The following is a 25,782-nucleotide window of genomic DNA, read 5'->3' as shown; positions in this document are numbered from 1 at the left end:
CACACGAAAAGATGGAGATGATGTGGATGTGGACGCGACCCACCCCTTTATTCCACTGACACACAGCCAGGCAGGTAAGAGGAATCCGAATGATGTCAGCTGTCGTTTATTGGGATTTATGTCTAAAGATGCGACGGGGGAATTATAAACACCCATGTGTGTGTGTGTTTGTGTGTATCGTTTGTAGCCTCGGATCAAGACTATCATAAGATGTATTTGATCGATTTTTACATTTTTTATACCTCGATACGAAAGTAAAAGTCAGGCTCGATAAAATACATCTATGATGGTCTTTTTTTGATCCCAGGCTGTGTCGTTTGTATTGACTGACTGTGTCGCTCACTGGTGGCACTGGACACCTGCGGACTGGAGCTTTAATCTGGAGGATCTCATCCTCTCATAGTGGAAAAGGGCTTTCAATAACAGCCTGTCTATGTCTAAACGGACTGTTTAGACATAGACACAGACAGACAGACAGACAGACAGACAGACAGACAGACAGACAGACAGACAGACAGACAGACAGGTGACCCTCGTTCTGTCCGTTTTGTCAATGTGATCATGAAACGGATGCATTCTCAGGCCTATAGATAGGCTACGTGCAGCTCCCCACTACAGCCAGGGCTGTGCAGGCTGTCCCGCGTTGGAATATATGGGTGACAGTCAGAACAAGGCGGGTGCGGATGAAATGTATCCTGCCGACCAAGACGGCCGTCATAGATGAACTTCAACCTGGTGTTTGCTTTTTTTCCCTTTTTGGCCTGTACATCTACATAAGCGGTCAAATTTCAAATATAAAGTGATTACCCCATGGCCACAGATGTTAGAATTATATACGGGTTCTCAAAAGTACCTGTATATTCCGTATTGTACAATAAAAAGCATTTTAATCCGATCGGCGGCCATTTCTTTAATAGTGTTATAATGTATCAGAGTGCAATACACCTTCCAACCGATAGGGTTAAGTCGTTGAAAGCAATTGGAGAAAATACGAAGAAAATGGCCACTGATCGTATTAAAATACTTTTTTATTGAACAATACGGAATATACAGGTACTTCTGAGGACCCGTACATACTTTTAACATCAATAGCTATGAGTTAAGCACTTCATATTTGAAATTTTAACGTTTATATAGATGTACGGGCCAAAAAAGAAGAACGTGCAAACACCAGGCTGAAGTTCATTCGTGACTGATGATATGACAGTCATGTATCAGGGCTACAGCAGGCTAGTACTACGGTGTGTGACGACAACAAGGGAATATTCATTTATCATCAAAAGTCGTTATCAAGAACAGTTCCGTCGCGTCGCGGGCTGAGCTCTAGCATAAACGACAAGGGGCTCGATATTGAAATATTATTTTGTGTTGTTGTAGCCTAGTAAAGGCTTGTCATTTGTAATATGTCAGTCCTAGGCTACACGACAGGACATACATTTAAACGCATCCCATCACTAGGCCGTTACGCCTTCATAATAAAAGCACTTGCCTGATGCAGCCAATTGTTTATGGTTTGATCTCTATTAGTCCCCATGGAATGATGTAGTAGAATAAACATATAGACCCAATGTAACCGATATGCCTATTGCCTATTGACCGTGTGTGTGTGTGTGTGTGTGTGTGTGTGTGTGTGTGTGTGTGTGTGTGTGTGTGTGTGTGTGTGTGTGTGTGTGTGTGTGTGTGTGTGTGTGAGAGTGAGTGAGTAGGCCAAATGTCCCCAAATATACAGTGAAATTTGAGAAACAGACATTGTTAGGACCACCAGCATAGTCACATATGCTGGTGTGCACTGTGACGTGTTGTAGAGTTTGAAGATCAACTATTTTCGTTTTTCTTGTTTCATTTGAATAATGGCACACATCCGTAAAAAGGGCATTCGTAGGCTAGAATTGCCCCAAAATGTGTGTGTGTGTGTGTGTGTGTGTGTGTGTGTGTGTGTGTGTGTGTGTGTGTGTGTGTGTGTGTGTGTGTGTGTGTGTGTGTGTGTGTGTGTGTGTGTGTGTGTGTGTACTGTCTACCAGTGTAAGATCAAGCTTAGTTAATGGGCTAGTAAATCCCCCACCCTGTGGCTTTCGCTGTAGCCTGGCAGATGGAGGTGCAGTGGTCACGTACAGGCGTGACTGTCCACTGGTCCCCACAGCCAAGCCATCTGTGGCCTGACTAAACCCTCGGATCCGCCGTGTACATTCATCTGTGGGGCCATAGGGCAGTGGTTCTCAAGCTTTTCAGGCTGTGACCCCCCAACAAATTAACTGGGGACCCCCCCCCCCCACCCTGACAAGCACTTTGAATGTAGGAGTTGAGGCATTACATTTCGTTTGACTCTATTCCAGAGAATACAATTGAAAATATCAGATCTACATGCTAACAACGCCTTGCGTTTGTTGGTAGGTATATTTTCTGCTTTTTTGCTTCTTTCTCAGGTAATATTTCACAATTTGGCCACTTTTTATTGTATCGTTTTTATTGTATTATTGTATATTGTTCTTTAATTTTATTTTAGCGGTATTAAAAAGGTCTTAAAAGTCCTTAAATTGTCACTTTAGAAATGTGCAGATATATCTATACACTTATTACAGTATGGTGGTTTGTTTACTGTTGAGTGAGAAAACAATGTTGCACATTAAGAAAATCATCTGGGGACCCCCCTGAGGGTCCTAAACCACAGGTTGAGAACCACTCAGTATCCATTGTCATTCCTGCAAAATTAAGTCATCCCCACACATTTCTGTGTTGCTACTGCTGTTGTGTTCCCACCGGCTCACCTGCCAGTAAGGAGCCCCTACCGGGAGGACATAGCACCTCCGCCCTACTCCTCCCTTTCAACACCCGCTGCTGACAGCTGCCGCCCCAGCCTGTAGTCGTTAAATTGTCACTTTAGAAATGTGCAGATACCCTGTATACACTTAAACCGTATGTTGGTTGGTTTACTGTTGAGTGAGAAAACAATTAAGCTAATGATCTGGGGACCCCCCCCCCAAAAAAAACCCTGGGGGTCCCGAACCACAGGTTGAGAACCACTGTCTTAGATACATACAGTATGTGTATCACTTAGATGGGGACATTTAGTATTCAGATGAGCAACCTATAAATCTTATTCTGTCAGGTCTTGTCCAATATGAAAGCCCAGTCCCGCCCACTCCGTTACTGCTGCTGCACCCTCCTCCTCCTCCTCCTCCTCCTCCTCCTCCTCCTCCTCCTCCTGTCTTTCTCTCTGGCTGCACTTTGCCATCTGCCATCTGCTGGGGTGAATGTGAATCAGATTAAAACAAACACCCAGATGGATCCAAACACTCCCCTGGCAGTCCGCATACAGTATCTATCTACTCTATGTCTATTTCTTTGTTTAGCGTACATAACCAACTTGATGCTGTGTGTGCATGTGTGTGTGTGTGCGTGTGCGTGCGCGTGTGCGTGTGTGTGTGTGCGCGTGTGCGTGTGTTGGGGGTGGATGGAGTTTGGGGTCTCTGGCTCGCTACAGTATAGCTTGTCAGCTCACTAAATCATGGGAACGCAGCATCAACCCACTTAAGGAACAGCAAAACCTGCGGAAGTGAATGTGACTATTGCTAACAAGCTGGTCTTACAATTGAACTCGCCTTCACAAAGAATGATGACATTTGAATTCACCAAATGTACTAAAATGTAACTTTGATTTAACTCTTGTGGCGATTGCCAAGTAAGCACATCCGCTTCCTCTCCTGGACACAAGGCTCTTTGGTAGAGGTGTGCATAGTTGAGTTATAGCACCCTCTTGTGGGGACAGTATTGGACCGCTTTGCTGAAAATGTAACTGAATCTGTTCCTTCATTTTGATGCTTGTTGAGCCTTGAACTAATACAGCAAATTTGACCTGAGCTGATAATGATAATTATTGTTTCAAAGCTGCACAAAGATAAAACTGGGACGCAAGCTAACATTGATCTTGGTCAAATTATGTTGCTTTAATGTTACGGTAACAATTATGTTAATAATGCTGCTAAATGTTTTCGTGAACCACAAATCACAAGAAGCAGCATTCATGTTTTCTATTACCATTACAGATCTGATTGTTATTATCTGCCATGCGTGACCCTCTTGAATCATTAGAACTCTACGACGACCTTCATTTCACCTTCAACATCCGCGAGTGATTGTACACTCCTCTGTTTGCATTATTCCTCGTTTTCCACAGACAGAGAATGTCATGAGCGGCGTTTCCTCGGGGACACAGCGAGCATGTTCTGAGAGTCAGAAGGAGGTCACACGCCAGCCATGAGCCACGCGCATCAGGATGAAGGGTGTGGGGGGGGCACAGGGGAGGAGCACAAGGCCAACCCGAGGAACAGGCAGCAAAATGGGACCGCGGCAGGAGACGCTGCTCCCCCCGTCAGGAGGTCCTGGAGACCCTGTCAGATGCTCAGCCCGGACGGAGAGCCCAATCATCATCATCACGCCCCGCACCACCACCATCCCCCCTCAGGTAGGCCTGTCACGATCATGACATTTTAGTTGACGATCAAATGTCATACGAATAATTGTCTTTTTGGCATTGAACATTGGAACATAGAAATAGCTTTTTTTTTTAAGCGTTTAGGTTTGCCTTTCAGGCTTTGAAAATGAACATTGCACAAGGCTATATATACTTAATAATTTAATACTAAAAAATAAAAAATTACAAGTTTTTCCAACATGGAAAACAATTCTATTAATTATGCAAATTCATTGGGATTAGCTCAAATAATTGCTATCAGGCGATTATGTGATAACTGTGACAGGCCACCCCACAGGTCGAGGGCAGCCGCGGCACCGCAGGAGACAAGGCCCGGGACCAGGTCAAATCCAGGGTCAGGTTCAAGGTCAGGTGCCGTCGCCGGCCCAGGTCCCACCCAGGCAAGACCAGGGAGGAGCTCCGGAAGCCGAGGCTCGGCCCGTCCAGCATCCTCGCCCCGGGGTGACCCGCTATCGCCGCCAGGGCGACCCCAACCCCAGGGTCCGGGTTCACAGACAGAGGCCTCCGGCCAGAGAGGTGGAGGATCCAGCGCCATCGTCGTCGCCGCAGCAGCTGCAGTCGCCTGCTAAAGGAGACGAGAGCGGCGGTCTGGCCGAGGTGCGACAGCCGCACTTGTCGCACGGCCCTTTCGCGGACCAATCGCCGGACAGGGCGTCTCCTAACCTGACGCCTGTCGCCATGCTCACACCCACAGAGCACACGCCCGACGCCCCAGCTGCGGATCTGCAAAACCACAGCGACCTCCCGCCCTCTTCTTGCGTGCAGGAAGCACACCAGGAGAGCAGAGAGGAGGAGAAACAGCCGGAGGAGCATGGGCAGGAGGAGGCGGAGGAGAAGGAGGAGAAACGTTTGCAGGGGGAAGACGGAGACTCATGCTCAACCACGGCTTACTCCGATTGTAGCCATGGCAACATGGAAATAGCTCCCACGAGGAATGAAGATGAGGTGGCAGCTGAAGGGGCGGTGCCCGAACAGAGGGAGGACGAGCCTGAAGAAGAGATGTATTTGACGGAGGGTGACGCGGTGCGGGGAGAAGAAGCCACCGATCTCTGTTCGGACACGGAGAGCGCCGCGTCGCTCAACATGGACGGGCCTCTCCACAGCCCGCCTCCCCTCTGCTCGCCCACGCCCCCATCGTCCCCGGACACGACTCTGTTTCTGGACCGGTGCGGTCAGGAGCCCGGCTCAAGCCCCAGCCCCGGCCCCGACAATGACGCGTTACCCGAAGACGATGAGGAGGGCAGCTCCGAGTCCTGTTCGCTGTCCAAGTCCTACACCGACTCCTACCCGAAAACCTATGCAGACTTTTATACGGAGTCCCACCAAAAATCGGCCCCTGAAACCGACAGCGAGCCGCATGCAGAACCCTCCGTGAAATCACATCCCGACTCCTTCCCCGAGCCTCTGAAGACCTCCTACCCGGAGTTACTCAGAGAACCTCGGAGAAGGCCTTCCAGAAGGACCGAGACCAGTGAGGCGCACCAGGAGACAAACAAACAGGGGAATGTACTAAAGAGGGCTCCCGTTTCCCCAGTTGAATGTCACCCACACGCTGTCAGACCGGGCAGAGACCGGGGTTCACACCCGATCCCTACTTGGCAAGGGCGCTCCGTCGGCTGTAGGCTGCACCACTACGACGGCCAGTCTGATGGGGAGAGCGACGACGTCGATGGAACCCCCAGCATCTTCGGGACGGTCCCTGGGCAAACGCACGAAGAGGCCCAGGGTGAGCAGGCCAGGGTGGGTCTCTCCGGGGAGGAGTGTGTAAAGGGCTCTGATGGGGATGCCATCAGTCTGGCTATTAAAGACATTAAGGAGGCCATAGAAGAGGTAAAGACTAAGACCGTACGCTCTCCATACACCCCCGACCAACCTATAGAGCCCGTCTGGGTGATGAGGCAGGAGGATGCAAGCACACAGCATCACAGTGTGAGTATGACCTCTGAACTGACCATTTACATAGCGCTGCAGCTGACAAATATATTTTCATAGTCGATTAAACACTTAAGCCCTATTTTATACTTTCACACTTTTTGAACATTTAAAAAAATATTCTGTCAATAAAAGAAAGTAAAGGTAAAAAAGGAGTTAAAAAAGCCAACAAAAAATAGTAGTAAATTGAATGAACAGAACGGATTATTCAACAATTTCATTTACCACGTGAAGGTAGTCTTTTAGCATTTTATGTCTGCATTGTTGTATTGATTATGCTACAAGGAAAGTAGACAGTACGATGACTGATTGCATGCATACAAAAATAATACTGATCGTGTTTCCCTTTTATTGTCCCCCCCCCCTCTCTCTCTCTCTCTCAGCCCGTTTCTCCGTCCCCCTCTCAATCAGTGTCCGAGTCACCATCTCACTACACCCCAGCTCCGTCCCAGGAGCCTGTCAGTCCGGTCAAGGCCGAGACGTCCAGAGTTCATCAACACCAACAGTATCACCCGCAGAATCAGCACCACCACCAAGGCCACCCGCCGCAGCAGAGGGACTCTGCGAGGCCCCCACGCCCGTACACGCAGCCACCACATGCAAACTCACTGCCTAATCAGCAGCATCAACATCAGCAACAGCAACCGCAGCCACGTCAGCAACATGATCCACGTCAACAGCAACAGCAGCATCGTCAACAACAGCAGCAACATGAGCAACTTCAACATCAGCAATATCAGCACCCACCTCCACCACATCAGCATCAACAGCTACAGCCACAGTCAGCACCAGTGCCACAGCAACCCTCTGCTGTAGAGGTAAGTACAATGAATACAAGAACGGTCGGTACAACAACATAGTTGGACATGGTCATATCCGGCGTCCTCAGAACGGTCGCCACCAGGTATTCCTCAGCTTAACCTCAGTAAAACTAGGCCTAAACCTAACCTTATTCCTAGACGTAACCTCAGTAAAACTATGATTAAACCTAACCTTATTCCTAAACTTAACCTTAGTAAAACTGTGCCTAAACCTAACCTTATTCCTAGTGTTATGACCCTGGCCTAGGGGGACCTGTTAAAGTAGGTCGTCAAATCACGTGCAAACTCCAAATGACTCTGTTTGTCATGTTTTTTCCAAGATCTGAACCGCTGTCGGTACGCCTCGGGGACGAGCTCGAACGACTTAAGCACCGCCTCTTTAACCATAGAGTATTTTTGACTGTCGGCAACACTCATAGCCGAATAAACCTCTTGCGCTCTGCCTGTTAATACGCATTGTAACATCAACGTGCGCGCAGAGTCAGGCCATTTCCGTACGTCGGCCACGCGCTCAAACATTGTAAAGAATGCCTCAGGGTCACGTTCAGAAAACTTGGGCACCAAACGTATATTTCCATTCACATTAAACTCCCCCATGGACTGTCCTGCAGGTTCTGTAGATACTATTGCATCAGCTGAAATCTTACCGTCCCTTATCAAGTCTAACCTGCACTGCTCTACTTGCACTTTTGCCTGTTCAGTTTGCTGTTTAGCCTGTTCAGTTTGCTGTTTCATTTTTTCTATTGCATATTGCGTGTCTAGCCTCACTTTGTCCTTCTCCGCTTGCAAATTTGCTTGCAACCTAATTTGTTCCATCTGAAGTTCCATTAACTCCTTTTGCTGGTTCGAACGTCAACCCTGGCATTGCTACAGGTAAAGGCAGCACCGCTGCTGTATCTGACTGGATCGGAGAAGTCTTTTGTGGCTCTTCATATTCCTTTAACAAATTAGTTTCAAATAAATGTACTCTTAACACTGCCACTAAGGTCTCCTTTAATTTCTTGTCACCTGCCTCAATTTTAATCTTAAAATGCTCTGCTATTTTAAGTAACTGGTCTTTGGTGCACTGAAGTAACAGTTCCTCCGAAGGAGAACCCAAAAATGCTTCTAGGGTACACATCCTGGCTAATGTGCGCTAAGTTAGCCACCCAGCTGGTACACAAAACAAAATACAAGTGCCCCTCTGCTCTATTTAATCCCCAAACTAACTCCACCCGTCTTCATGCCGGTTTGCGGAAGGTATTTATGCACTGAAGGCCACCGCAAAGGCCTAGCTCATACCAAGGGGTAGGAAAAGCAACCAGGAACTGGCGACCTACGTCCAGCCCTTAGCTGTGCCCCCGAGACGGAATGTGCACGCACCGGTACACACCCGCTACAGCCGCACCTTGCACCTAAACCACCCCCCGGCCTAACCCTGCGACCTAATCTTTTAACCCAGTAACTAAATCGCACCTAACAGGGACACTCATACAATACTGAAACAAAAACCAGCCAGGTAACTTTTTTTTTTTTTTGTTTAAACTTAGCAGCACAAATACCAGGAAAAAACTCCCCCCGTAGAAACTTAATCAAATCTGTAACTTATCAAAATCTAAACAGATTAAACAGATTAAATTCAAACCAAAGAAATGAACTGCATCTCCCAAACAAAGTCCAGACAAAAACAAGCATGTAACAACGCTTTGTCTCTACTCACCGGACCGTTGAATCAACCGGACAAGGGAATCCCCGGAATAATCCTGCCAAATAACACTCCTCTCAAAAAACCACGGCGCAAACGAGCCCTTCAACTGCCAATTTGGCCAATTGACACCTGCGTCGCAGCAAACAAATGCAGAAGGGCAAGTCACTTGACTCACCAAACTTACTGCACACTCTAAACTTTTACGGAACGAGCCCCCATTTTGTTATGACCCTGGCCTAGGGGGACCAGGGAACACAACAAAAACACAGGGGAGACGCAGTTTACAAAGAATATAGTGTTTATTTAAGTAATCAAAATGAACGAATAAATCATGAATGAACAGATGAGGTGTGGAAATCAGTAAAGTCAGTAGTGTAATGCGTGTATGCATGAGTGGATTGTGTAGTGTGTGTGGGTGTTGTATGTGTGAACATAAATGTGGGAGAAAGAGGTGTAGCTGGGTTGAGGAGCAAAAGCAAATGAACTGAAGGAGGGAAAGAAGACTGGGGAGGCAGGCTTTTATAGGGCGTCGACACCCGGGCCCAGGTGCACGCCAATCTGGCTGATTGCCAACATATCTCACTGCTCCCCAAGTCCTAGGAACCAATGAGAAACAGAAATGAATACAACGCAACTTTAAACCATACAACCTAAGAGTGACATATAACATAGGCCTACTACTATACAGGGAACCGTCACACTAGACTTAACCTCAGTATAACTGTGCCTAAACCTAACCTTATTCCTAAACTTATTAAAACTATACCTAAACATAAACTTATTCCTAGCCTCAGTAAAACATATACAAGAATACAAGAACCATGCCCAGGCGGCTGGCGTAGAGGTCTACAGTTATGCAGCCTATACTACTGCGAGAGCCTTGGTTTGCAATGTGGGTCCACTAGCAGGACTTTTAGACTTAAAAAATCTTTAATTTTACATCCTATTATACAAGTACTGTATAAAAGCGTCAAAGTATTGGGTTTTGACTCCTCGACATTGCAGCAACTCATCATCTTGTTGTCTGTATTAGCCTCTTGAGTTTTGGCCATGATGTGTTTGACTTGACTTTGAGTTGATACCAACCATTTTGCACTTGGACATGAATAACATGTTAAGTTCACTGAGACAATAGACACATTATATTTGTATTCTTCTCTCCTCAGATTCGCAGATCTCTGCCCACATTTCCCACATATGTAGATGGTGAGTGACATCACATGCATAAATCTTCCAGTTCACCTCCACTTTCATACATTTTGAACTGATTTGGATTATTTTCTACAGCCTTTATGATGTATTCGTTCATCCTTTTATTTCATTGTGTATGGCATCCCTATTTTGGAGTGAAGTTTTCACAAAAAAGCAAAAATAGCAGGTGTACAAGCTCGCAACACGTCGCATGGCAACGTGTTGCGAGCTTGTACACCTGCTATCTTTTAAGCTTGTAGATCGGGTATTTTTGCAATTTTTTCACACAAAATATGTAGGACTTAAGTGGTTACATCGATACCACAGTAATAAACTCTAGTGATGCACCATTGGTACTCATCTCCCATCTATTGATCAGTGCATTTATTAGTTGCCTAGCTATCTCTCATTAACGCGGCACATTAACGTTAATATTTAAGGTTGTGTTATCTAAATGACGGACCGTTTCAGCCATTTATCAAATCTCACATGATTTGTGCGCTAGGATTGCCTCTCTATGATTGCTTGATAAATCCCACGTGGGCGTGAAGCTCATTCCTGGGCTCGAATTTAAGCTGGCTTGTACGTTCCATTGATAAATGAGGGCCACTGAATGTACGCACTGGTGCACAGGTTTACAGAAGTAAAAAAGTGGAGCACCGTGAATGTATTGTTCATTGTATAGCGCTTTGAAGAAAGGTTCTACGGTACATAAATGCAACATTTACCATTTATTTACCGTTATCACCCTATGCGTGTTTGGCATTTGCAGTCCCTGGACCATGTGATCCCGATGACCTGATTGATGGCATCATCTTTGCTGCCAGCTATCTCGGCTCCACCCACTTACTGTCGGAGAGAACGCCCACTAAGGCCGCCCGCATGCAACAAGCCCAGGAAGCTATGAGCCGAGTCCGGGTGAGAATAAATCCTAACTTGGTGAATGAAAAGTATTGGCCCTCGATCTTGTCACAACTTTTCCAGGAGTTCAAATGACTATATTGCTGATACTGTGTATCAGAGGAAAAGGCCATGCATTTATATCGTCTCGGTCGGGTGGAAACCTCATGTCCAAAACTGTTAATTTTCAGGATTCGTGTTTCGAGCTTGTACATCTCCTACTTTGATACTTTTGTGTAACGCTGTAGTACGATCAAGTAGGGCGTTACTTTACGACACACAAAAAGTTAAAATATGGAGATAAGAGGTTTCTGCCCGACAGAAGCGATATCTTTTGTTATACGTATATTTAGTGATTTAAATGGTTAACACTGAGGATGTTGCTGTGTAGTCGTGATGTTTTGCACAGCACGCCCGCAGGTCACAGTAAGCACAACAACAGACTAGTAAGGGAGACATGCGGTGATAATAACACATGCAGCATGTCTGTGTCTACAGGGTGACTTGTGTCACGCTGATGAAGGGGAAACTTTTGATGATGTTTGCTTCACGAGCCTCTGGCACTGTCTATCACAACTGTGATAGACAGTGACTCACTCACAAGCACGCGCGCACACATACACTCACACTCACACACACACACACACACACACACACACACACACACACACACACACACACACACACACACACACACACACACACACACACACACACACACACACACACACACAATATGACATTTTGGATGGAGATTGTCTCTAGTGACTTAGCCAATCCTGTTTTGTCCTCCCACCCAGAACTTAATTTCAAGTGTTGCATTGATTGCGCTCTCTCCCTCTCTCTCCCACTCTATGCCCCCCCCCCCCCTCTCTCTCTCTCCACTCCCTCTCTTTCACTTTCTCTCTCTCTCTCTCCCTCTGTCTCTCTCCCCCCTCGCTCTCTCTGGGTCGGTCTGTTGTACGTCTCGCAGGCTGCTCAGAAGCAAGCGAAAAACAGGAAAAAGGTAAGATAACTTTGGATGCTCTGTCTTTGCCTAAATGTCGACAATAAAGTTCCTATTTATGCAAATGAGGTGCTTTGCATACTGAAATATGTGTATTCATGCCATGGGGTACGTACACTGCACTGGCTGGCTAGATTGGTAGCATAACGATTCATTTTAACAGCGATACGATGCGCATCACGATAAATGGTTGATGATACATGGACGATATTGGTTCATTCATGACGATACGATACGATTCAATGATTTCAAATCGATACAGTAACTATTTAGCACAAAAAATAAATCTGTGTGAAAATGTGTTATTATGGATATGAATAAGTAAACAGTGATTCTCTGGCAAGTACATGGATATTGTATTTGAACACAAACTCTCTGTGCTCATGTCAAGGTGCGAGTTTGTCCATATTATGGACAAACTTGTACCTTGACATGAGCACAGAGATTACACACATTTATCGATAAACCAAGTGTTGCGATATGGAATGGAAAAGTAATTAAACCCCTCTTTCTCTTTTTTCTTCTTAAAATGGCTAAATACAATGCACAAGTACTTAGTATCGATACAATCGATTATTTGCATTGCAAAACGATTCGATGCGATACAAAGTCAAACGATGCGATATGTTGCTGTTTGCATATCGATATACTGTAGTTGGATCGTTGAAATTAAAATCGATGCATCGATGCTACTGTATCGTTACACCCCTCAGTATTTATCACAAAACTGTTTAATTATTTCTTAAATCATTTGCATCGTTTTCTTTAATCCTATTTTGAAAATGTCTGACCTAAATGTCTGTTCCTTAAAGATTATGTAAGTTATGTTTTACTGTAGTTGACTACTTAATTTAAGACAGCTGTTGAATGATGTGCACCCTAATACTCATACTCCTCTCTATTTGTTAACCACTTGAGCATCACATTTGGGGGCGAACGTGAAAATAGCTGATCTGCAAGCTCACAACCTGTTGCAACGCGACAGGTCGTAGGCGTGTAGATAGATACACCTAGTATAAAGCCCTGAGGGATCCCACTCAACTTGTAGAAGAGATTTGGTGTAGAGGGAATAATCTAGCGTACCTACTGCATATGGACAAAAAGGTACAACAGTATGTCGTCTCTGTCAGGTGTCCAAAACTGTTATTTTTCAGGATTCAAATTCAAAAGTATCAAAAGTAGCAGATCCACAAGCTCAAAACGCGCCGCTCCGCACCTCGAGCTTGTGGTTCTGCTACTTTTGATACTTTTATGTGACGCTGTAGTATGATCAAGTAGGGCATTCATTTACGAGAAAAAAAACACAAAAAGTTAGAATATGGAGATAAGAGGTTTCTGCCCGACAGCCACGATATAGGGTTTAAGAGGTTAAATGTTACTGTGCTCCACTCTCTGTATGTCTGTATAGAGTCCTGACGGAGAGGTTCCCTCCTCTGCTGAAGTGGACCTCTTCATGTCCACACAGAGGATCAAAGTGCTCAACGCAGACACTCAGGTACAAGAACATTGTGGACCTTCTACAACGCACGCCTTTCCTTGTGGCTTAGCCTTCTTAAGGACCATAGATATAACTTAGAAACGGGGGGCCTTGTGATGAGAGGACTCCCTTCCCGTAACATATACAGTAGGTCACTTGTTTGATACGCTTGCATGGAAATCATATGCGTTTGTATGATTAACACTGCTAGTCCATACCCGGGGATGTGTGCAGTCAAAGTATTAACAGATGAATGTATTAAGAATGATACTAAAAAGAAATATGGTGGAATTGGCACACTGAAAATGTTCATGTTGTGAAATAAATGCTCATGTTTTGTGCATTACAGTTTACATGCACACACATCAACATTGCAGCTACATTGAGAGATTGTTCACCTTGAACAGTAAGCTTGTAAGGGATTGGTAGATAGTTAGTTAGTTGGTACATAGTTAGTTAGTTCATTTTTAAGTCATTTATTGTGTTGCCATTGCTATGGTTTCATTTCACTCTTTGCCAGTCTGTCACAATCTGGTGGTTGTGAGGACCCAAATGCAGACAGCCAGGCAGAGTAGTGTTCAAAACCCAAGATTGGGATTTTATTACAGTCAAACATACAGACAGAGGATGTGACACAAACAATGATCCGACAAGCACCGACTGGGGAACAAGACTTATATACACATGAGGGCTGATTACACATGAGATACAGCTGGAGAAGACAACATAGAACCAGAACAACTAGAACACAACATAGAAATACAACACGTAGACAGGCACAGTCTGAGACTGTGACACAGTCAGAGTGTAGTTCTTGGAAGAACTAGCCAGGAAGGATGAGAATGAGGAGAATGAAGAAGCACACGTGCTTCTCAAATTCTGCCCAAACCCGACCCTACGCGACCCGGCGTTTCCATGAAAAAAAAAGGTTTTATGAACAGCTGAACATGTGAAGTTGCCATTTCACCAACTATTTTTTTTTGTTATCAATTATTTGTATTCATCTTATCACAACAGCAATACAATTATGCCAGTATAAAAAGATGCATCATGAATGCCATTTTGCCATGTTCGTTCTCTCACTCTGCTATAATTTGAGCTTACTGGCGACCTTTTTTTCTTCTCTTTCGGGGTTTTGGGCCTGAAATTGTGGTAATTATTCGGGCCGGACCAAGTTAGGGCACAGTTAGGGCCCAGTTAGGGCCGGGCCTTACTTCTCAGGTCTGTTGAGAACTCTACTTCTCACCCCTTGTCATTCCCATGGCTTCCTTCCTGTTGAACAGGAGTCCATGATGGACCTGCCTCTGAGGACCATATCCTACATAGCAGACATTGGCAACATGGTGGTGCTGATGGCCAGGGGCAAGATGGTACGGTCCAGGAGTGCCCAGGACAACCTGGACAACGCCACGGAGGAGCACGCCACCATGGCCCACGACGACAGACGCCAGTACAGGATGGTCTGTCATGTCTTTGAGTCCGAGGATGTGAGTATTGTTTGTGTTGTTGCTGTGATGTCATTTGTTCATCTTAACCCATTCAATCCGGGAACGCATCTGTGTCATTTCAGATTTGAGCCATAGCCATTCTTTTATACTTTGGCTATTCAAAAACAGCAGTAGATCTGATATTTTAGAAACATCGTGAACATGTGTGCAAATCTTTGAATATATATATATATATTTTAAAGCTAACATTTGTAACTCAAACCTTTGCTTCTGGGGGGGTCCCTGGAACAAAATATTTTGAGATGGGGAGCATCCGCGACCAAATAAATATCCTTTTGGGTGGTCCTTGACATGAAAAAGTTTGAGAACCACTGATTACAGCAACATATACCGTTTTCAGAAAACTGTTTAGAAGACATTTGTAGATGGATTGAATGGGTTAAGCAAGGGATAATGCATGGGGTGGTAGTCATTATTGAAATTTAAAGCCCGACAGGGTGATTAACCACCGAGGCGAAGCCGAGGTGGTTAATCGCCCCAAAACACACTCGCCCCCCATTCTATTTACTGCCGATTTGCCTGTAATACCGCCGGATTTGCCCCGGGGCGACTATGTTTTGGGGCGAGCGTTTTGGTATTCCCCCGTTGTTGCGCCACGATAAACAAGGAAGTGTAGTGGATCAAATAGAATGACTTTTCGGTTATTGCATCGTCTATTTCTCACTTCAAATGTTTTCAAAAACATTCTTGAGAGCAACGTTTAGTTGTAAATGACATTGGTTGTTTGTTTACATGGCTGTCATGTTGGATAAAGCATAAAATCAAGCAGCGCAGGTTGATATGAGCAGGTGTTCTGAGTCTCTGATTAGACAGCGGTCCGTTATTGAGCTCATCGGTCATTATCCAGACATAATGACCGATGACTGACCAATCAGAATCGAGCATTCAACCAAGCCGTGTAATAAGTTACAATAACAAATGTATCTAAATGTCTGTCTGTCTATCTACCGACCTACCTACCTACCTACCTACCTACCTACCTACCTACCTACCTACCTACCTACCAGGCTCAGCTGATAGCTCAGTCTATAGGACAGGCGTTCAGTGTTGCCTACCAGGAGTTCCTGCGGGCCAACGGCATTGACCCAGAGGACCTGAGTCAGAGGGAGTACAGCGACCTGCTCAACACTCAGGACATGTACAACGATGACCTCATCCACTTCTCCAAGTCGGAGAACTGCAAAGATGTGAGCGCACGTGATACCGTAAACACAGAAAAAACACTGTTTCTTTATAATATCGTCGCAGTCGGAGCAGAAACCTCCATCTCCATGTTCTATTTTTTGGGGTTTTCTTGCGTAAATTAACGCCCTACTTGATCATACCACAGCGTCACACAAAAGCATCTAAAGTAGCAGATCCGGAAGCTCGAAACGCTGTGCGAAGCGATGCATTTTGAGCTCGTCGATCTGCTTCTTTTATTCATTAATTTTTTTTTGACATAGTGCCGCTTTAACCACATGAACGCTAGCATCCCTATTGGGGTGAACATTCTGCGAAATTAGCCTGGCTACAAGCTCACAAAGCATCGCAACGCGACACGCTGTCAGCTGGTAGATTGGATATTTTCGGCAGAGATGTGGTGTAGAGGGAAATACCAGTGGACCTACAATAGAGCCCTGGGGGATCCCAGTCAACAAAAGTACAGCATATGTAGTTTTAAGCGGTTAATAGTGAGAAGAACCTCTGGTCAGTTCCCATCCAGTGTTGATTTCGTCGACTAAAACTATGATGACTACCTTTTTTCACTGACGAAAACGAAATAAAAACTAAGCTATGATGACTCAAACAGTGACTAAATATACTGACAATTTCGTCAACAAATAAAAACTAGACTAAAATGTTTTGGAGGGATTAGTGGAGATCCAGTAGAACCAAAACACTAAGAACCAAGTCATCATGGGTGCACGAGTTGTGAGCTTGTAGACCTGCTACTTTCGGCATGCAGCTAAGTGAAAATCGGCCATTTCGATGGCATCACGGCCCCCCAAAAATACATTTTAGTCGACTAAATCTACAGTTGATTTGGTCGACTAAAATGTATTTATTAAAAATAAGATTTATTTCTAAAATCTTATGATAATTAGTCAACTAAAACTAGACTAAAAGTAAAACATTTCAGGTGACTAAAATATGACTAAAACAAAACGGAATTTTATTCAAAAGACTATGACTAAAACTAAATCAAAATTTGCTGTCAAAGTCAACACTGGTTCCCATGTGCTGTTCCTCTGCAGGTTTACATAGAGAAGCAGAAAGGGGAGATGCTAGGCGTGGTGATAGTGGAGTCGGGCTGGGGCTCCATCCTGCCGACGGTCATCATCGCTAGCATGATGCACGCCGGGCCGGCAGAGAAGTCCGGCAGACTGAATATCGGAGACCAGATCATGACGGTCAACGGGACCAGTCTGGTCGGCCTGCCCCTCAGCACCTGTCAGAGCATCATCAAGGTACACGGCGCACTTCTTTTTGGGGTTTTGTTCAGTTAGTTGGGCCAGGATAAGCGCAAAACTATTGTAATGAGGCTGTAAATGTATCCAGTTTGATTGATTGGTTGATTGATTGAATACTTTAATAGACACGAGGTACAGTCATACATTTGGGCTAAAAGGATAACACAAAAAAAGTCCACAAAAAACAACAATCAACTTTAGGCTGAAACACAGCAAAACACATGGCTCATGTGCACCTCTAGATGGAAACACGTGGCTAATTCCTGCAGCCAGTTTCAGTCAAAGCTTGGATCTGTCCATCAAAACATCTATAAGACAGACCTACTGTAGGACATTGGTTCTCAAAGTGGGGTCCGGGGACCCCCAGGGGTCCTTGAGGGAGTTCCAGGGGGTCCCCAGCGAAAGGATAGGTAGTTAGGAACCAAATGGACCCTTATGGGTCTGTAACTCAGAGAGTGTACAAATGGAACCAAATGGATCAATTTGGTTCCATTTGTACACTCTCAGAGTTAAATTAACATTGATTCTACAATATAACTTGGGGTCCCAGAGACAGAAATGCCATTAAATGGGGGTCCGTAGCCTAATAATGCATGTCAAACTGGGGGTCCTTGAAATTAAAATGGTTGAGAAATGAGAATCACTGCTAGAGCCGTAAAAATCTTCTCTTATGGGGGTCCCTGGCATATCTTTTCAAATGGGGGTCAATTTGGGGTCCTTGACATGAAAATGTTTGAGAACCACTGCTGTAGGAAGTCCACACTCTTCTTTGTTTCTTTATTTTATTACAGCTGTTGGCCAATGTAGCCACAATCATCCAGTGTTACAGACATTGATTTGTCTGTGCCAGCCTTCCTGTTATTGACCTGTTCTGTTATGTCTTCCATTCTTATCTATTTCTTTCCCTATTCTAACTCTTTCTGTATCTACAATGTTGAGAACTCTGCACAAAAAAACCATTTCACCCACTATTTTACTCCTGTTATCGTGGGAATAAAGTTTATTCTGATTCTATTAAGTGAAGTGAGGATATTTATATTGTATAAAATCCACCATTCAAAATATTTACTATTTATATAACAAAGGTCACACAGGCTAGAATTGGGTTCTTTTAGACAAATTGAATGACATAGCATTTTTGTAATGTATAGTTATTATTTATAGTTATTAAATTTAGCATTTGTGAATTAAATTCTTCATATCCTACGAAATTCTTGTGTCGATTTATGTCCAAGTATATAAAGGATACAAGGTGTCTGCCTGTTGCAGAAACCTTGTACACATTTGTATGTGTTTTTCGTAAATGAATCTTCCTTCATCATACAAGAGTGTCACAGAAGAATAGCAGATCTACAAGCTCACAACGCGTCTTCAGTATTTGAAAATATATATATATATATAAGTTTTGTACGTACAAGGTTTCCACCCGACAGTGATGATATTCAAGTCTAGTTCTGTCTGCCTCCCCTCAGGGTCTGAAATCACAGGCCAGGATCAAGCTGAACATAGTGCGGTGTCCTCCTGTCACCATGGTGCTCATCCGCAGACCTGACCTCAGATACCAGCTGGGCTTTAGCGTACAGAACGGCATTGTGAGTATCGGTATCATAGAACGCTACTGAAATATAATAATGTAACCCTATTGTTGACTGCAAGAATGGCATAAACAATATCTAAATGAGCCTTACTGTATGCCTGCTGAACAACCTATGGCTACACTCCATTAACAGTCAAACAGGATCCTGAGTTCTTAGTGGCTGATGGTGGATTCACTAACACTTCCTGACTGGCACTGCCTGAAATGGTAAAATTGACCCAGTAACGTTTTACCTTTGCATTGGTAGTGATGCAATGAATAATAATTAAACAGCGCGGTGCCTCCACTGCAGAAATACTACACCAACTGTTATGGTATATCCTGTACTTCCCCAGAAAACTTATTTGAAGAATGTATATGAAAACCTCTGACCAAACAGACAACACAGTTCAACACCTTTTTATATATAACCATCAAAAAGGTTTATTATTGTTTGACTGTGTAAGTGTGTGTGTGTGTGTGTGTGTGTGTGTGTGTGTGTGTGTGTGTGTGTGTGTGTGTGTGTGTGTGTGTGTGTGTGTGTGTGTGTGTGTGTGTGTGTGTGTGTGTGTGTGCAGTTTAGAATAAGCACTGCAATAAGTAACCTTCAAATTTGTTCACCTAGGCAACAACAATTATTTGGTTAACCAAGAAAAATACCTCTAACAGTATTTGACAAAAATAAAATAAAACAAACCCTTATCCTCACTGGTGGGTCAATATCAGAACAGAGAACTTCACAATGTTTTCTTTTAAATACCAAAACCTCTGCTTAAATGTACAGGCAACTTCCAGTAAACAAAATAATCAAACACCCCAAAAAGGAAAAAAAAAACTATAACGGACGCATTGGAATATTCCAGTAAAACCCAAATACCTCAGTTCAACCTATATAACCAAGCGCTTGGATTTCTAATTCGTTGGGGCCCAGTTGGTGCACATAGATGAATGAGTAAGCAATATCATAGTCCTTCCTTCTTTTAGCAAGCAATATTGTACTCCACTGTCTTTTGTCAGTACTCACGAAACACTTGTAAACGACTCACGCTGTACTCAAGCCACTCTCCACTGAACGTGAGCGGTGAGATCCTCTGAACGAGCCCGCAGGGCAAACCTCTCCAGCCGGGCGCTGGGGGGGGAAACGCTGTCCTTCCACGCGGTGATGGCGGTTCCGCCGAGACAAACAGCTACTACGCAACACTGCTGACCATCACTGAATGTTTTTCACAGTTCCACACAGGTCGCTTGACTCGCTTCGCATTTACAGCTTCGTGGACGTCTTCGTGATTTAATTTCAATTGTCTCGGATCACGCATAAACTGCGAAGTTTTATCTGAATTGTCAAAACAAACTGCTGCTGCAGTATGACCGAAAATACTGACTGAAAACAAATAATACAAATGCAATTCACAGGCGCATAAACGTGAAGGCTCTGATAAAACAGTTGACCAGTATTTGGGCCAATACAAAAGTATTTAAGTCGCCAAATATTCACTGGACATGTACAAACACAGATATCACAATGGCCGCGACCTGTCTCTCTGAAGACTTCTCCTCAACTGACTTCAAAGGGGAAAACCCCAGGTACAAATACCCCCCACCTGAAACCACGCTTGCTGATGAGGTACCCCTCCCCCACAATCTAACGTGTCCCAGATTGGTTTAGACACAAGGAGACACTATCAATACAAAACACTTACATTAGTTAATACATATGTGAAGTTATATTAAACCATGAGTATTCTGAAAATAAAACAATAGAATGCACTATTTCACAGTGATACCGAAAATGTGTTTTAACAGGGCTTTACAATAATACAATGTTAAATAATAATTGGGTTGGAATATAATATACTGAGAGAGACGCACACACACAGAAAAAGACAACTTGTCGACAGCAAATTGCACTTGTAGTTATACGTTGCTTGGTAGAATTACACAGTAAAAACCTGAGTATTATTTTAACGTCCTTTACAAGTCCATTTGGTTTAATTTTTTGCACTCTACATTCCTCTCAACCTCACCATCAATTAAAGTTCAAATGAAGAAACAACAACAGTATGGAGCATCGCAAGAATTCAAGCAATCATGGCAATCAGGCTGTTCCTCAAGTTCAGTCACAGTCATGCTTGCGCAGCTTAATCTGTACTATCACAGGAGCAGGCGTCATACTGCCAAAGTTAATGCAATATCATTGCAATGAATGGGTTATCTTGACGAAAGTGTCTGACTGAAGTGCAGTATATTTCAACTTGAACATGCTTTTTAACTCTCACTTCAAATAAGTGGATTGGTCACAACACGACAATATGTTTGCTGTTCAATAGATACTAAAATGCTCTCATACTGTGTATCTTAACAGGGAAGTGAGTCACATGATGTCAGTCTTGGCATTTGCTACATACTGTAGACTTGTTTTACAACTTACTGACTTGCACACTCAGTTAACATACTGTATTATGTGTATTCAAGTACTGTCAGGCACCATCTTGGCTTGGTGGCCTGCTGTGTCTATTCATCCAGTCAAACAACAAATTAAGGAAATAGGAATCTGAAATATTTTTTGATTTCTCTCCATTGTCCACCGTCTCAATAAAGCAGATTTACCACACACGCACATGCGCACGCACGCACGCGCACACGTACACGCACACGCACACACGCACACACGCACACACACACACACACACACACATACACTATACCGTTGGTTCTCAAAGTGGGGTCCGGGGACCCCCAGGGGTACCTGAGGGGGTTCCAGGGGGTCCCCAGCTAAATGATGGACAGGGACCAAATGGACCCTTATGAGTCTGTAACTCTGAGAGTGTACAAATGGAACCAAATGGACCCTAACGGGTCCATTTGGTTCCATTTGTACACTCTCAGAGTTAAACTAACATTGATTTTACAATATGAATTGGGGTCCCAGAGGTATGAATGCCATTAAATGGGGGTCCGTAGCCTAATGCATGTCAAACTGGGGGTCCTTGAAATTAAAATGGTTGAGAATCACTGCTAGAGAGCGGTAAAAACCTTCTCTTATTGGGGTCCCTGGCTTATCTTTTCAAATGGGGGTCCGCGGGCTAATAAGTGTAACTTTGGGGGTCCTTGACATGAAAAAGTTTGAGAACCACTGCACTATACAATACAGTGCTACAGTAGTATACATCATTGGTCTACTTGTAACTTTTGTCTATACCAGAAGTTGTTTATTACAGTGAAGGCTTGTGAGTAAGCCCTTTGTGTTTTTTCCCACAGATCTGTAGTTTAATGAGAGGAGGGATTGCAGAGAGAGGAGGGGTTCGTGTGGGTCACCGCATCATAGAGATCAACAGCCAGAGTGTGGTGGCCACGCCCCACGAGAAGATCGTCCACATACTGTCCAACGCCGTGGGAGAGGTAGGACCGTCCTAGTTATCGTTGCTGTCGGGCAGAAACCTCTTACGTCCTCCATAATTTAACTTTTTGTGTTTTTTTTGTAAATTAATCCCCTGCACTTGATCATACTACAGCGTCACACGAAAGCATCCAAAGTAGCAGATCTACAAGCTCGAAACATGGCGCGCAGCAACAGTTTTGAGCTTGTAGATCTACTACCTTTGCTATTTTTGAATTTGAATCCTGAAAAGTGACCGAGTTTTGGACATATGAGGTTTCCACCTGACAGAGACGTTAGACTATTCATTTATAATTGGTTGAGCGCTTGTCTCGTGTGCAGAAAATAGCCAAATTACAAGCAGTTATGACCCCAATGCGCTACAAATCAGGCTTTAAGTTGTTTTTAGAATATCGAATTCAAGTCAGTTTGTTTAATAAATGATGGTCATTACATTTATTTTCTGCCAAAAATGTACCATTTGTGAAGAAAAAAAGTACACCCATGTCTATTCTTACAAAATGTTTTATGCTTAAGTAAAATGAATACGACATTTGAGTTACAGACTAAAGTTCTCATCTACGTAGAAATTATTTACATAGAAACTGGGTTTGCATTTCATGAGAAAGTAGCCTACTACAGTAGTATATGTCACTAGGATTGTCAGTTGGAGATCCATGCCATTGCCAAACCACTACCAGAGCCAGTCCTCAAGAGCTGCTCTCAGCAGTGATCAGAATCACATTCACCCAAACTCCAGAACCACTGTGGCTGCACTCACTGCTTTAGCCAACATGTCACATAATCATTTCCAACCTCCGTCCTTTGAACTGGCATGATGGAAAACAGTCAATTACTTACGTCAATGGTTCAACGCCAATGGAGACCCAAGAGGACTGCTACTTTTCCTCTCTGCTGGTTACTTAACTGCATAGACCAGTGGTTTACAACCCTTTTCATATCAAGGTCCATTATTTATTCGGCATTTGAGCCACGGACCACCATTTGATGAGATTTAGACTCTCAGACCCAAGACTATATAGAATATTCCATGCTGTATTGATGTTGGTACCAATAGGAGAGATGACAGGCAATCAAAATAACAATTCTTTAATTAAATAATGCAGATGTTTAACAATAATTTTACTCTTGAGAGCGTAAAATGAAACCAAATGGACCCGTAAGGGTCCATTTGGTTTCATTTTACGCTCTCAAAAGTTAAATATATAATATATAAGGGGCCATTTGGTTACCAACTCCATCATTTAGCTGGGGACCACCCGGGATTCCGGCACCGAGTGCCGCGCTATGAGCTTGTATATCTGCTATTTTTGAATAGCCAAAGAAATGGCACAGATGCGTTCCCAATGTTAATGGGTTAAACCTGATCATTTCTTGCTCTGCCTCCTCCTCTCTGCTCACTGTGCTGCCCTATGAAGTTTTGCAATCCCACCGCCTCCCCGGCATCCACCTGTGGGCTCTGTTTCTATATTTCCCTTTGTATGTATTCCCTCTGTAATATCTATTGGGCGTATCACTTAATTATAAACGTTTCATGCTTACAGGGAATGAATAGAGACAGAGCCCTGAGGCCAAACTATGCAGCAGATATCTATGCTCAAATATTTTAGCCTCAATTAAAACAGTTTTAATTCAATCCAAGAGTTGTCTGACCTTAAGTTATAAAGATGTTCTGCCTTATACTTATACTGTACAACCAACTTTGTTGAGAGGTTATCCATTGAGACCTGGAACGCATCTGCGTCACTTTTTGTTTTGAGCTAAAAAAGCATGATTTTACACTTTGGCTATTCAAAAATAGCAGATATACAAGCTCATAGCATGGCACCGAGTGCCGCGCTACGATCTTGTAGATCTGCTATTTTTGAAAAATCGTGAAAATGTGTGCAAATCTTTGAATATTATATTGTTTTAAAGCGAACATTTTGTAACTCAAATCTTTGCTTCTAGGGGTCCCTGGAACAAAATATTTTGAGATGGGGCTCGGCGGCCAAATACATATAATTTTTGGGGGTCCTTGACATGAAAAAGTTTGAGCACCACTGATATAGAAACATACGTTTGTTCAGAATACTGTTGGGATTTAGAAGACATTTGTAGAATCGGAACCTCATATCAGGCCTTAATGGGTTAAGGGACTCTACTTCAAGGAGTCAGTAGTCTGTTGCGGTTCATGAATCAGAATGGAATAGAACAGACTTTATTTGCACGAATGCATGGGAAATCTTGGTGCTCGGAATACATTCATATTGCGTTTATACCTTTTCTCCAGATCCACATGAAGACCATGCCTGCAGCCATGTACCGTCTGCTGACAGCACAAGAGCATCCTGTGTACATCTGACCACTCACACAGTAACAGCCTCCCTGTTCACTTACTGTACCTGTAGTACAAAATGGTTCCATTGGTCTCCCTCAAGACAGCGGTTTGAATCCTGTTTAATTTGATCCATTACCAATTCGATTTGATGAGAAACAAAATGACCCGTTTTCTGTATCTTGTTTGATATGACACACGTTCACGTTGATCTCATCAGCACTGACTTGCCTTAATCTGTACAGAATGTCATCGTGTGAACATGTACGGTAGAGCTACAGTACGATGCAGGTTATTTCACCAGGCGGAGTGTTCATGTTTTATCATGTATAACCAAAGACAACAGTGAGTTATATTGTGCATATTTAGGTGGCTAATAGAGTAAATACTTTTTGTTTGTTTGTTTCATTTAAATAGTTATATTAATTGAATGTAATTGAACAAAAACGGACCTACAAATTGCCTCTTTTGGGGTATGTCTACTGTCTACGTGTACATAGATTTACACCTCAAGTGAACTCTGATGACCGATGACGCTGCATTTTTGTGCACATGCAAACATGCCAAACAACCTCTGAAACCTTCCTGGTCTATTTGATTTTCACAATGTGAACATAAATTGGCCTTGGTACGCTTTGCATTAGTTGGGTGTTAAGCGGCCCGGCGATTCTCAAGCTTGTTTTGCAAAGCGCTGATTTTGGTTCGCTCAAAGTCCTGCGTTACATACAATGTTTTCATTTAATTTGCTAAAATGCGTTTCACCCCGCAGCCCCCGATTCCCTGGCAAACCTTTGCGCGAGAAGATATTCCATGTATTGTTTGAGCACGGCTGCAAACCCTCCCCGATTTCAATCTCCTTGAGGACTCCTTAATTGTCATTTCTCCTTGATTTGGTATCATTCTCCCAAAATTCACCAGAACACAGGAAATGACATCTACTCTGTTAAAAGGTTTCTGGTCACTGGTCAGTGCATGCAATCATACAGAGATATTCACGTTTAAGAAATGGATTATTAAAGATGGTT

At 43.7% G+C, this 25,782-nt stretch overlaps 1 protein-coding gene across 1 annotated transcript; it reads left to right on the top strand.

Moving 5' to 3' along the window:
• LOC311037039 (uncharacterized protein) lies at window positions 1–25,601 on the top strand. The gene is made up of 14 exons (XM_084046096.1): window positions 1–74; window positions 4,175–4,462; window positions 4,770–6,421; window positions 6,808–7,242; window positions 10,099–10,138; window positions 10,896–11,041; window positions 11,997–12,029; window positions 13,438–13,524; window positions 14,790–14,993; window positions 16,022–16,201; window positions 17,252–17,464; window positions 18,940–19,059; window positions 22,302–22,442; window positions 24,713–25,601. The coding sequence occupies exons 2-14, from the start codon at window positions 4,255–4,257 to the stop codon at window positions 24,782–24,784; spliced, it is 3,531 nt and encodes a 1,176-aa protein (XP_083902222.1). The 5' UTR covers window positions 1–74; window positions 4,175–4,254; the 3' UTR covers window positions 24,785–25,601.
• The last annotated feature ends 181 nt before the right edge of the window (window positions 25,602–25,782 follow it).

This window comes from Gymnoscopelus microlampas (genome assembly GCF_963454915.1).
Source record: "Gymnoscopelus microlampas genome assembly, chromosome: 21".
Lineage (NCBI taxonomy): Eukaryota > Metazoa > Chordata > Actinopteri > Myctophiformes > Myctophidae > Gymnoscopelus > Gymnoscopelus microlampas.
The sequence above is the reverse complement of the archived record's forward strand: the minus strand, read 5'-3'. Positions and strand labels throughout refer to the sequence as shown.